The following is an 11,081-nucleotide window of genomic DNA, read 5'->3' on the forward strand; positions in this document are numbered from 1 at the left end:
GTACATACTGTACACATATACACGTATATACGTATGTATAGAGATTTTTTTGTTAAATTGGAGATGAGAGGGAACCCATGCCAAATGCATGCTCATGATGATGATGATGATGATGATGATGCACTTTTTGCTGTTTTAGGGGGGTTTTCCCCCTGCAAACAATCCCTCCATTTTCCAGATCATGAGAATCCTGTCAGAGGAGAGAGGGAGAGAGAGAGAGACAGAGAGAGGTGTGTCATGGACACAGTTCAGGTCATGGGAGCCGCTGCATGTGTCACATTAGCAGCACACAGTCACATGACAGGAGGTCGAGTGAGGAAAAGTGAAAAGATGACTTTAGGTCTGGTCTCACTGTCATTTCTGTCATTTCAGGGAGGAGAAAGAAAAAGAAAAAAAGCTCAGACACAAATGTTTATCAAATCAACCAAGTGCAGTTTAATAAAAGATGTCGATGGAGATTGTTTTTTTTGCAACGATAGCACATCACAACGCTTTTATATTGTTCTGTACAAACCAGCAGTGCACACATTCCTGAGAAGACACTGTGGACACTGTTCACTTTACAGCCGTGATGTCAAACCCACAGCGTGGATCATCCGTCATTTCCTCTCAGGCCGTCTGCAGACATATTAAAGCATCGCTTTTTAGCTGTTTAACGGGCTCTAGTCACGATGGTGAATCCATATGTTCAGTTTCACGTTGCTGTGAGATCCACGGCGCGTCCAGGTGTTTGTCCCACTCTCTCTCTCTCTCCTCAGCAGCAGTTGGGTTTCCTCTTGGCTGGCGTGTGGTTGGTCTCTGTGAGTCCTGCGTGTCACACAAATATGTTTCATGTCTTTTTAAACGGACACACAACGTGAGCCGGTGTGGTGCATTTAAATGAGGCCGGAATTATCTCACACTAATAAAATACTCACACTAACACACAAAAATGTGCTCTTTGAAACCTGTTCAAATCACTGTTTTTGATGCATCATGACACAAACTTGGCAATTTAAAGCTTAAAGGCTTTGAAAAGTCATTAATGTTTGATATGTGTGATGAGGACTGGTGTTGGTTTAAAAATAAATTAATTAAAAAAAACGGTCAGTAGCAAACTGTCATTGTTATCAGTAATTATCCATAGGAGAGACAGTAGTTGTCATGGGATGAAGATAAAAGTCAAAGAAACAGCTGTCCTTTGACGACTCACTGATGATGTCACCAGCGTTCCTCGACCCGTTCTTCTCGAGCTCGGACAAAACGCTGGCCTCAAACGTCAGAGAGGCCACGCGTAAGAAGAAATCTCTGACGCCGTCTCCTGCGGAGAGGACATCATCATCATTTAGTGGGAGGAAGAAAAGGTTTCTTAGACGTGTTCTTGTTCTTGTTCTGGTTCCTGCGCGTTCGACTCTCACCTGACTTTGCAGACACGGCCCAGTATTCTGCTTTGATTTCCTCAGAGAGTCTGATCGCCTCCTGCTCGACCTTCGCCAACTGTTCTGGAGTCTGAGGAGTGAGAAAATTAGACTTAACGAAGTCAAATGGCAGTTCAAAACTGTTGGACCTTTTATCCAATTATCCTAGAACCTTTAGCTGTAGATCAGTGTTGTAATGTAACAAAGTACAAATAGAAAATTCATGCAACTTTAACTTTTACTCCACTACATTTCCTCTAACCATCTTTGTTACTCGTTACTACCAAATAAAATCACAGGAAGAGTTGGTATTATGGTCTGTATTTATATAGAGCTTTTCTAGTCTTGATGAGCTGCTTTATACATGGGGTTAAATGTCTCGCTCAAGGACACATATGGGACATGTTTAGTCATTCAATATAATCACACTCACACTCAGGTCCTTCTTTGTACCGACAAGGAAGAGTAAAACACTGGACGGGTCGTTGTCCTTCATAGCGTCCTCTAGCCACTGCCTACACACACACACATGCAGAGAGATGAAAATAAAAACTAGCATTTAAATAGCATTTACATTTTTTTGCAATTTTGGCCACTTTCTTGGCCACTTTCTCTGTGCCTTACCTGGCGTGTACCAGTGAGCTCACACTGCTCAAGTCAAACACCACTATGATGGCTGGAGAAATGTTAAAAAAAAAAAGAAGAAGAGACAAACACGTGTTATCATGTGAACGTGTGAAAGGAAAGGTGCGGCATCAGCAGGGCGACGATTCACCTTGTGCTCCTCTGTAATAGGTGGACGCGATGCACTTGAAGCGCTCCTGACCTGCTGTGTCCCACCTGAAATACACCCAGTTACACACAGTTTCTCAGTACTCCTGCATCTAAACAAACAAACAAACAAACAAACAAACAAACAAACAAACTTAGCTTGGCCGCATACTCACAACTGTAAACTGAAGGGAACGCCAAGCACTTCAAAACGCTCCATCTCAAAATCCACACCTATGGTCGCTTTGTAGTTCTTATCAATTTCACCTTTACAGAAACTGACAGGAAGAAGAAGAAGAAGAGAGGAATATTTGGGATTTTTAGTCTTAATTTCCCTATAAATCATATTCCCAACATCATATCCTGTGTATAAAAAGTGACGCTAGATCATTCATTTCTTCTTACCTGCTGATGAGACACGTTTTTCCAACGGAAACATCTCCCACGACAATGACTTTGGCGATATTAAAGCTGCACGTGAGAAGACAACAACCTCAATACACGTTACGAGTTGCCTTGCAACTGGAAGGTTGTGGGTTCAATTCCTGGCCCTGCTAGTCTATGTGTGACCCCATGTTGAAGCGTGTGAATGGGTTAAAACTGTAGTGTCTAGAAAAGCGCCATATACTGTAAATACAGACCGCTACCACCTCTCCTTCTTCTTCTTCTTCTGATTTTATTTGGTAGCAACAATAACAAAGATAGTTAGAGGAAATGTAGAGGAGTAAAAGTAGAGTATCTTACCTCACTGTGTCTGACTTCTGCACCCGACAAACAGCCTTCACCTGCGGGTGGAAACTGTCTTTGGTGTGCAGCGCTGCATCTGGACTAAAACACTGGGGAAAGAAGTGATGGGGGTGGTGAAAACAAGGCACAGTGTTATTAATGCTATTTCTAAACATCTTTTTTAAATAGGAAGAAAAAGTGGGTCATTATTAGGACGTCAGCCATGACACTACATAAAAAAATAATGAGTCATTTGCTACAAAGAATCAAATTAATGCAAATGTGAAGTAAAACATGACAAATCAGAGTATCGATGCAGTCGCAACCTTAAGACATTTTAACAGCCTTCAAACTAAATTAACGTCAGAACAAGAGAGTAGTACGGTGGCTCTGAAGACTCAACTTGTCGTTTTTACATTCGTGTTGTTGCTTATGCGGCTTTTCCGTTTGTGTTGTGGCTTTTGCGGCTTTTGCATTTACATTGCGGCTTTTGCAGCTTATGCGGCTTTTGTGGCTTTTGCACTTGTGTTGTGGCATTTGCGGCTTTTGCATTTGAGGTTTTTGCGGCTTTTGCATTTGTGTTGTGGCTTTTGCGGCCATTGCGTTTACATTGCGGCTTTTGCAGCTTATGCGGCTTTTGTGGCTTTTTCACTTGTGTTGTGGCTTTTGCTGCTTTTGCATTTGTGTTGTGGCTTTTGCAGCTTTTGCATTTACATTGCGGCTTTTGCAGCTTGTCACTTTTACATTCGTGTTGTTGCTTTTGTGGCTTTTGGATTTGTGTTGTGGCTTTTGCGGCTTTTACATTTGTGTTGTGGCTTTTGCGGCTTTTGCATTTGTGGTTTTTGTGGCTTTTGCATTTGTGGTTTTAGTGGCTTTTGCATTTGCGACTTTTGCATTTGTGGTTTTAGTGGCTTTTGCATTTGCGACTTTTGCATTTGTGGTTTTTGTGGCTTTTGCATTTGTGGTTTTTGTGGCTTTTGCATTTGTGGGTTTTAGTGTTTTTTGCATTTGTGCTTTGGCTTTTGCGGCTTTTGCAGCTTTTGCATTTGTGTTGTGGTTTTTGCGTTTGTCAATGCAATGCCCTCTGAAGTGATGGAAACGTGTATGTGTGTGTGTGTGAGATATCACTAACCTTAGGGAGCTGAGTAATAATCCGGTCCTTCTTCACGGGTGGAAACATGCTACGACAGTGGCTCACACACTCTTTCACCTCCTTTTTTTGTTCTCACCTCTCCTCCCACAAAAACCAAGACACATGAACCAACGTCTGTGAAAACACTCAAATGTTAAAAACAAGCTTTTAACACATGTGTACACAAATCTATTAACTTTTGCTTAAGACACCAGGAAAGATTTTATTTATTTTAATTATTTTATATTTTCAATATTTTCTTCGGTGGTTTGAGAAATTCTTTCTGCAGCATTTATACAACAAAACATCTACGGCCACAAGAATAAGAACACAACAGTCCTACAACAGTGTGTGTGTGTGCACTCATTATTTGATCACATGATGATGAGACAGAAAACTAAACCATAATGAATGACACATTCTTCAGGATGCTCCAGGAACTAACAAATACCTCAATATACATATATAATAATAATAATAACAATAATAATAATAATAATAATGATATTTTGCAGCAACACTCAAACCTTAACACTTTTGTTTTCTTGAAAATGACACAAGAAAACAAAAGTGCTCACACCGTCAAATTTAAAATATTTAAGAATGATGTTTAAATGATTTTACCTGGAAGTACCGGATGGAACAAAACGATGAAGAATGAGGAGTGACTTTGAGCCTGTAGATGTGAACAGAATATTCCTAACTCTGCCGAGAAAAACAAATCTACTTTATAAAATGACGCCTTTTTTTGTCTCAGCACAGACACAAGCTGTGAATAAGCGTGAGCTGTCAAACAGCGCCGTCCTGTGGCCGCAGGCTATTATTGCTCAACTCTTTTTTTTTTTCTTTCTTTTTTGTTTTTTTAAAAAATACACAACCAGTAGAAAATTAGATTCACATGTAAACTAATTAAAATCTATGAATATAAGTAAATTAAAAGACTAATAAAGACAGGCATAAAGGTACGGAAGAGGATTAGGGACACTTTTTTTCTCTCCACAGATTCTTGAGATTAAAGTTAGATTAAAGAATTATGTCAGGGCACTTAATTTATCGACATCATACATCACACATGAGGATGAAGGACAACTTTCATCTGTGTTTAAAGAACTTGGAACATGTGATGATTACGGACTTTACGAACACTAGAGGGCAGCATTGCTTCTCTTAGTGTACAAAAAGAAGATGTTTTTATACACAAAGTATTATTGTTATTATTATTGATTTTATTTTATGTTGTTCTGCTGTTGTACATCTAATCATTTTTTTTTATATAAACGTCATGATTGTGTAGAACTGTATTTTTGTGACTCTCTGAGTATGTTTAGGCACGTAATAAAGCCCATTACCAGTCAAATAATAAAAATAAAAAGTCATTTTTAAAAATGTATTTAATTTATTTTGAAAAAACAGGCAATGAATGTTTTTCAATGAATAAATTATCAGGTACACAACATGTAAAACAACTGCAGTGTGGATGAAGGTGTGTCACTCTAGTACATGAATATGACAGAAGCAAAAAAAAAAAGAGAAAATAGCGAAAAAGGATATTTGTACAGTATTTTTGCTTTATTTTTATTTTTACCCACTGTATTTCAATGATGAAATCACCAAGTAAACATTGTCCGATATTCAGACCCTGCTGTTCACACTCCGGCACAGCAGATGGCGCTATGGCGCCACTCAACGTCTTATGACGTTTTATTTCCGCGACGGCGAGGGCGGGTTTGGTTTAAAAGCGTCGCAGAATCGAACTAAGTCCTCTTTCCTTTCGTCTCCATCGTCCGTGTAGTCGCTTCCACCCGAGCTGCGCCACTTAAACTAGTTATGAAACTTGATATAACCTGGAAACTGCAGTAGAAGGCAATAGTTAGACGGTAGTTAAACGAAAGTGTGTGTTTTTAAACAAAACGCGGTTCGTGTGGTCGTTAGCTGCTGAGATTGTTGAGTGCACGCGCTTAGGCGGCCACGTGGAGAAGCTGGAACATGGAGGAAGATGATAAGACGAGGTGGGTTTATGTTTGTCCATAGTTTTTTTTTTTTTAAATATCGATCATTCATCCTCTGCTTTACTCCCCTATGGATATGTTGAATGGAAAAAGAGGGGAAATATACACGCTTTACCCTGCCCAACTGCAGAGGTTATTTGGTGTCTTCTGTAGTAGAATAAACAATTTTCATAATCCATGTAGGTATATTCTAATTTGCAGATGTACATTTTCTTGAGCTAAATGTTAAAATATATCAAATAATGCATTATAAAGCCAGTGTCTGCCGATGATATCGTGCATCCCTATTTTTATGATCTTCATGGACAAACATGACATTTTTAAACCTGGTAACATTCCCTTCTGTGCCAAAACGTCCAAGTAATGTATTGCATTAGTTTAATTGTCATTGCGTTGCCTTGGTAGTTAACTTTATTCTTAAATGTCTGTTTTCAGGGGGAACTTGGTCTCAGCTCCTCACATTACGACGTCTCGTGCATTTGAGGTGAGTGATGGTGGCTATAACAGAACTTTCCTGGGGCTCAGTGCGGCTGTGTCAGTGATGAAAACTGTGAATAGGAAGTGCCGTCTGATGCGATAGCTGACGATGTTTTTCTCTCACTGTTCTGAGTTACTACAGCAACTTTTTTTTTTGTATTGAATCTTTTCATCAGCTTGCATTTAACTTATCGTATTTCATCTTAAACACAGGACAGACTGTGCACAATCGAGGAGATGCTGGTGACATCTTGGACGATACACCTGACTAATGAGCTGCATGATGGGTAAGTGAATGCATCTTTGTTTGTGCAGTACTGGTGGGGTCTGTTGTGATGAAACCTAAACTGAAATAGCTGGAATTACCGTCAGATTGTTCAGTGGTGAGAATTGGTTTTCTGAACATGCAACAAAGGAAGCATCTTGTCATGACTGGAAATGTTAAAGATACTGTTTTCAATGTTTTGATTTGTGCTTTGGTTACTCAAGGTAAAGCTGGATGTGGAAAGAAGGTGCCTCATTTTGATGTGGCTGCAGCTATTGGAGATGTTCTTGTAAGTCCCTAGATGTATCTTTACAGCAAAATGGTTAGCTGCCATGACAACCTGGAATTAACATGTATGCAGGTTTTTGATTGTCACACTTTGATGTGTATGTATATATGTACGTGCACACGATTGTTAATTGTCACTTTTGCTGATTTACAGATTCTGCCACACGATTGTTAATTGTCACTTTTGCTGATTTACAGATTCTGCCAGTCTGGCCCTGTCGCCTAAAGTCTGCTGTTCAGTGATTTTCAACAGGTACACTTTTTTTTTTTTTATCTTAACACCATATTGCATAAAGGGTTGGCAGTTTCTGTTGTGATGAAACCTAAACTGAAATAGCTGGAATTACCGTCAGATTGTTCAGTGGTGATAATTGGTTTTCTGAACATGCAACAAAGGAAGCAGCTTGTCATGACTGGAAATGTTAAAGATACTGTTTTCAATGTTTTGATTTGTGCTTTGGTTACTCAAGGTAAAGCTGGATGTGGAAAGAAGGTGCCTCATTTTGAAGTGGCTGCAGCTATTGGAGATGTTCTTGTAAGTCCTTAGATGTATCTTTACAGCAAAATGGTTAGGTGCTATGACAATTTGCAATTATCCCACTGATGAAAACCTGGAATTAACATGTATGCAGGTTTTTGATTGTCACACTTTGCTGTGTATGTATATATGTACGTGCACACGATTGTTAATTGTCACTTTGCTGATTTACAGATTCTGCCAGTCTGGACCTGTTGCCTAAAGTCTGCTGTCGAGTGATTTTCAACAGGTACTTTTTTATCTTAACACCACATTGCATAAAGGGTTGGCAGTTTCTGTTGTGATGAAACCTAAACTGAAATAGCTGGAATTACCGTCAGATTGTTCAGTGGTGAGAATTGGTTTTCTGAACATGCAATGAAAGGATGTCATCACAACTGGAAATGCTAATGATACTGGTTTTTTTTTTTTTTTAATGTTTTGATTTGTTTTGCTTACTCAGGGTCGGGCTGCACGTTGAAGCTGGAAAGGTGCCTCATTTTGATGTGGCTGCATCTTCTGGATGATCTGTCAAGAGTGTACTCTGCCTTTTGCCCTTTTGTCAGCTGTGAGTGGCACAGTGGCACCCTCATGTGGAGTGGTAGAAGATGGATGGAGCTGTTGGACAGATCCTTGTAAGTCCTTCATGGATATATGTACAGTTTATTGTTCAATTAAGTGCTTAAATAATACATGTTAGCTCATCTTTAAAGCAAAATGTTTGTATTTGGTTAGCTGCAAAGCTAACTTGACAATAATTATCCCAGTCAGTGATGAAAACCTGGAATAGGAAGTGCCGTCTGATGCGACAACTGACGATGTTTTGCATCCAATTTTCTGAGACTCTAAAGGTTGTTTAAATGAGTGTGTGTATGTATATACGTACATGCACACGATTGTTAATTGTCACACTTTCCTGATTTACAGATTCTGCCATTCTGGTCCTGTCGGCTGTGCAGTGATTTTTAACAGGTACTTTTTATCTTAACACCACATTGCATAAAGGGTTGGCAGATTCTGTTGTGATGAAACCTAAACTGAAATAGCTGGAATTACCGTCAGATTGTTCAGTGGTGAGAATTGGTTTTCTGAACATTAAAAAGTTGCATCACACACTGTTTAAACATGTTTTGCATTGTGGCTTAAAATGATGTTATCTGTCTCCTGATGTCCAGATGTCGACAAGCGTGATGGGTTATGATTCGAGGATGGACGTGTGCTTATTCAAAAAGCACGAGACCCTTTTACTTCCTCACCCACAATGGCAAGAATTAAGAACCTGACGTGATTTGAACTGCAACCTTCTGATCTGGAGTCAGACCCTGCTGTTACAACATAGTCACACACATGCTGACAGAGGCTTGTGTAAATGGGGTGAATTCTGTCATCTCATTGCAATGCTTTGTAACTCTATGAGCCATCCATCTAAACTAATGACGTTGCAAAAACCTAATAAAATGAACATGTTGGGTAATTTTCAGCAGCCTCTGTTGTATTCATTAACATTGTCAAAATAAAAATATCTCAATGTTTATTTTTGCTAATTTCACCCACGGCTAACCCCTATTTTAAGCATGAAATGTGCCCATTGCACCTCTGCCATTTTGTGTAGGTCGCATTAAAAGGTCACAAACTAGACCTAATTAAGTGCCATTTCAATTCCATAGTTTCGTGCTGATCGCTTAAACGTGACAAAATGGCTGCCATGTGAAGGACCATTATAACCTTTGTTTCAATGGACTTTTCTTAAAGTAACTGCTTAGTTTTTGTTTTTCCTGCCACATGTAAACTATTGTTAGTGGACACCTTACCTTCTCCCACTTCTCAAATTTCATGCCAATCGTTTCAACTGTTGGGTGTCCTGCTAAGGTGATTATAGCTTTGTAACACTGAACTGCTGTTGAGGTCAAAGGAAAAACTGACATAAGAACCTTTTTAAAGGTAATTACTGTTAAGCCATAAACAGTGTTATACTTGTCGAGCAAGTTGGTCATGTAAAGAGTAAAGGAATTACTCCTGACTGCTTCCTTGTCTTCAGTCCAAAGCAAACATGGACAGCCCCTGTAACTAAAACATGTTTACCTGGATGGAGACGGCACCTGTTAGTAACACCAGCAGACAACGTTCTTATAACTACAATCTTAGGCTGGATTTATTTTCCAGTATATATATTTGCATGATGGAGGTATGACCTACCTGAAGTTGACATGTTGCAACAGCTTCCTGTGGAACCTGAAATTAAAAGGAAAAAAATGCAGACTGCGTGGACACACAGGCCTGTCTGGTGTGAAATGCCTCGTAAATTTGCGCTCAAAGCTAAACCGTAAAGAGTCTACATATATATGTTGTGAAATATGTCTTTTATATATTCATGTTCATCTGTAGAAACTATTTTCAGGACAATGGGGTTCGTGACAATGCATGGATATTACTTTACATTATGAAGCAGTCACACCCATGCAGATCGAATTACATGCACAAGTGTCCAGTTTTTTTCTCTCCTTTTTTCCCCTGTTGTAGAGCGCAAACATTCTCTGAATAGTTGTCAAATTCAAAACTCACATTCACACTTGATAGGATTTCTTCCCAGTTTCCGGACAGGAGAAAACAGACATATTTAAGAGGTAACAAACCACTGATTTTTTTTTTTTAACCCTGGAGATAAAGAAAGACAGATATCATCCCACCTCCTTTTTGCCCTCGAGCAGAATGACATTATAGATGTCAGGGGCTATGTAAAGTAGCCTGTGAGTCTATATTAGACGTTGCAGCAGTCACAGGTGTTTATCTCCACTCTCCTCTTCTCTTCTCTGATCTTGTGACTCTGCCCGAAGCTTCTCGCCACCATGCCTGTGTTAAATGAAAACACCGCCTTCATCAACCTGTGCTGCCAAGAGGGCAGTGAGGGCAGCCCTTCCAACCCTGCCAAATACAACAACCAGAACTACACGCAGTTGAAGAGTTACCACATGGAAAAGGGGAGGCTGTTTGTGGACAGCCCCTTCCCACCAAACAGCTGCACTCTGGGAGATATACCTTACCTCAACAACTTGGAGAAGGACAATGTGGTGTGGCAGCATTCCTTTTAATGCAGGCATGTCATTGTGTTACATCCAGCGTGATAGGTACAACTTACCTCTCACGCTCCTCCCCTGCTCCCTGGGTACCGTGGTCAAGTGAGCCGTCATTCGTTTTTAAGTGCTCCCGTGCAGTCGAACTTATGGTGAATGCTGGGAGTCGGCTGAGATTCAGCGCAAGTTTGATACCGAGCGAGATCACTTCCGGTTTTCAAAATAAGACGTTACTAATACAAGTGCAATCAATCGAGCGGATTTTAAGACATTGTGTCACATTGTCCAGAAGCTATTGAACTAAATAGTTTCCCTAATTTGTTTAGAATTTTACTGTACAATAACACAGTAGCCCTTAAGTTCTGACAATGGTTAACACAATTGATCTCAGGGGCATGCTGACTACTCACTCACTCATTATCAAACAA

General features: G+C 39.8%; 1 protein-coding gene, 1 long non-coding RNA gene and 6 other non-coding genes across 8 annotated transcripts; 7 read left to right on the plus strand and 1 right to left on the minus strand.

Annotated features, from left to right (window-relative positions):
- Positions 1–248: 248 nt before the first annotated feature.
- Positions 249–5,224, minus strand: rab34b (RAB34, member RAS oncogene family b). The gene is made up of 11 exons (XM_058626639.1): positions 4,651–5,224; positions 4,027–4,161; positions 2,913–3,004; positions 2,574–2,639; positions 2,345–2,446; positions 2,173–2,237; positions 2,022–2,073; positions 1,831–1,912; positions 1,398–1,488; positions 1,193–1,300; positions 249–807 (listed from the first exon to the last, which is right to left on the minus strand). Exons 2-11 carry the CDS (start codon positions 4,072–4,074, stop codon positions 755–757), a joined length of 759 nt encoding a protein of 252 aa, XP_058482622.1. The 5' UTR covers positions 4,075–4,161; positions 4,651–5,224; the 3' UTR covers positions 249–754.
- Positions 5,225–5,778: 554 nt separating this feature from the next.
- On the plus strand, positions 5,779–9,062 carry LOC131457947 (uncharacterized). Its single transcript, XR_009240038.1, has 10 exons — positions 5,779–6,035; positions 6,471–6,519; positions 6,726–6,799; positions 7,002–7,066; positions 7,264–7,318; positions 7,536–7,600; positions 7,778–7,832; positions 8,046–8,217; positions 8,510–8,554; positions 8,758–9,062. It is a non-coding gene; the product is annotated as an uncharacterized LOC131457947 (long non-coding RNA).
- On the plus strand, positions 6,570–6,641 carry LOC131459046 (small nucleolar RNA SNORD49). Its single transcript, XR_009240194.1, has one exon. It is a non-coding gene; the product is annotated as a small nucleolar RNA SNORD49 (small nucleolar RNA).
- LOC131459035 (small nucleolar RNA SNORD65) lies at positions 6,843–6,916 on the plus strand. The gene has a single exon (XR_009240184.1). It is a non-coding gene; the product is annotated as a small nucleolar RNA SNORD65 (small nucleolar RNA).
- Positions 7,377–7,450, plus strand: LOC131459040 (small nucleolar RNA SNORD65). Its single transcript, XR_009240188.1, has one exon. It is a non-coding gene; the product is annotated as a small nucleolar RNA SNORD65 (small nucleolar RNA).
- Positions 7,882–7,955, plus strand: LOC131459036 (small nucleolar RNA SNORD65). Its single transcript, XR_009240185.1, has one exon. It is a non-coding gene; the product is annotated as a small nucleolar RNA SNORD65 (small nucleolar RNA).
- On the plus strand, positions 8,349–8,425 carry LOC131459030 (small nucleolar RNA SNORD49). Its single transcript, XR_009240179.1, has one exon. It is a non-coding gene; the product is annotated as a small nucleolar RNA SNORD49 (small nucleolar RNA).
- LOC131459038 (small nucleolar RNA SNORD65) lies at positions 8,603–8,676 on the plus strand. The gene has a single exon (XR_009240186.1). It is a non-coding gene; the product is annotated as a small nucleolar RNA SNORD65 (small nucleolar RNA).
- Positions 9,063–11,081: the final 2,019 nt, after the last annotated feature.

The sequence above is a fragment of the Solea solea genome, chromosome 4 (genome assembly GCF_958295425.1).
Source record: "Solea solea chromosome 4, fSolSol10.1, whole genome shotgun sequence".
NCBI classification, from domain to species: Eukaryota; Metazoa; Chordata; class Actinopteri; order Pleuronectiformes; family Soleidae; genus Solea; species Solea solea.

Coding starts and splice junctions, on each gene's coding strand:
- rab34b (XM_058626639.1), bottom strand. CDS start 4,074: ATGTTTCCACCCGTGAAGAAGGACCGGATTATTACTCAGCTCCCTAAG. Junction 2,238..2,344: donor GTTCCCTTCAGTTTACAGTT/GTGAGTATGCGG, acceptor GGTGTATTTCAG/GTGGGACACAGCAGGTCAGG. Junction 2,074..2,172: donor CTATTACAGAGGAGCACAAG/GTGAATCGTCGC, acceptor ACATTTCTCCAG/CCATCATAGTGGTGTTTGAC.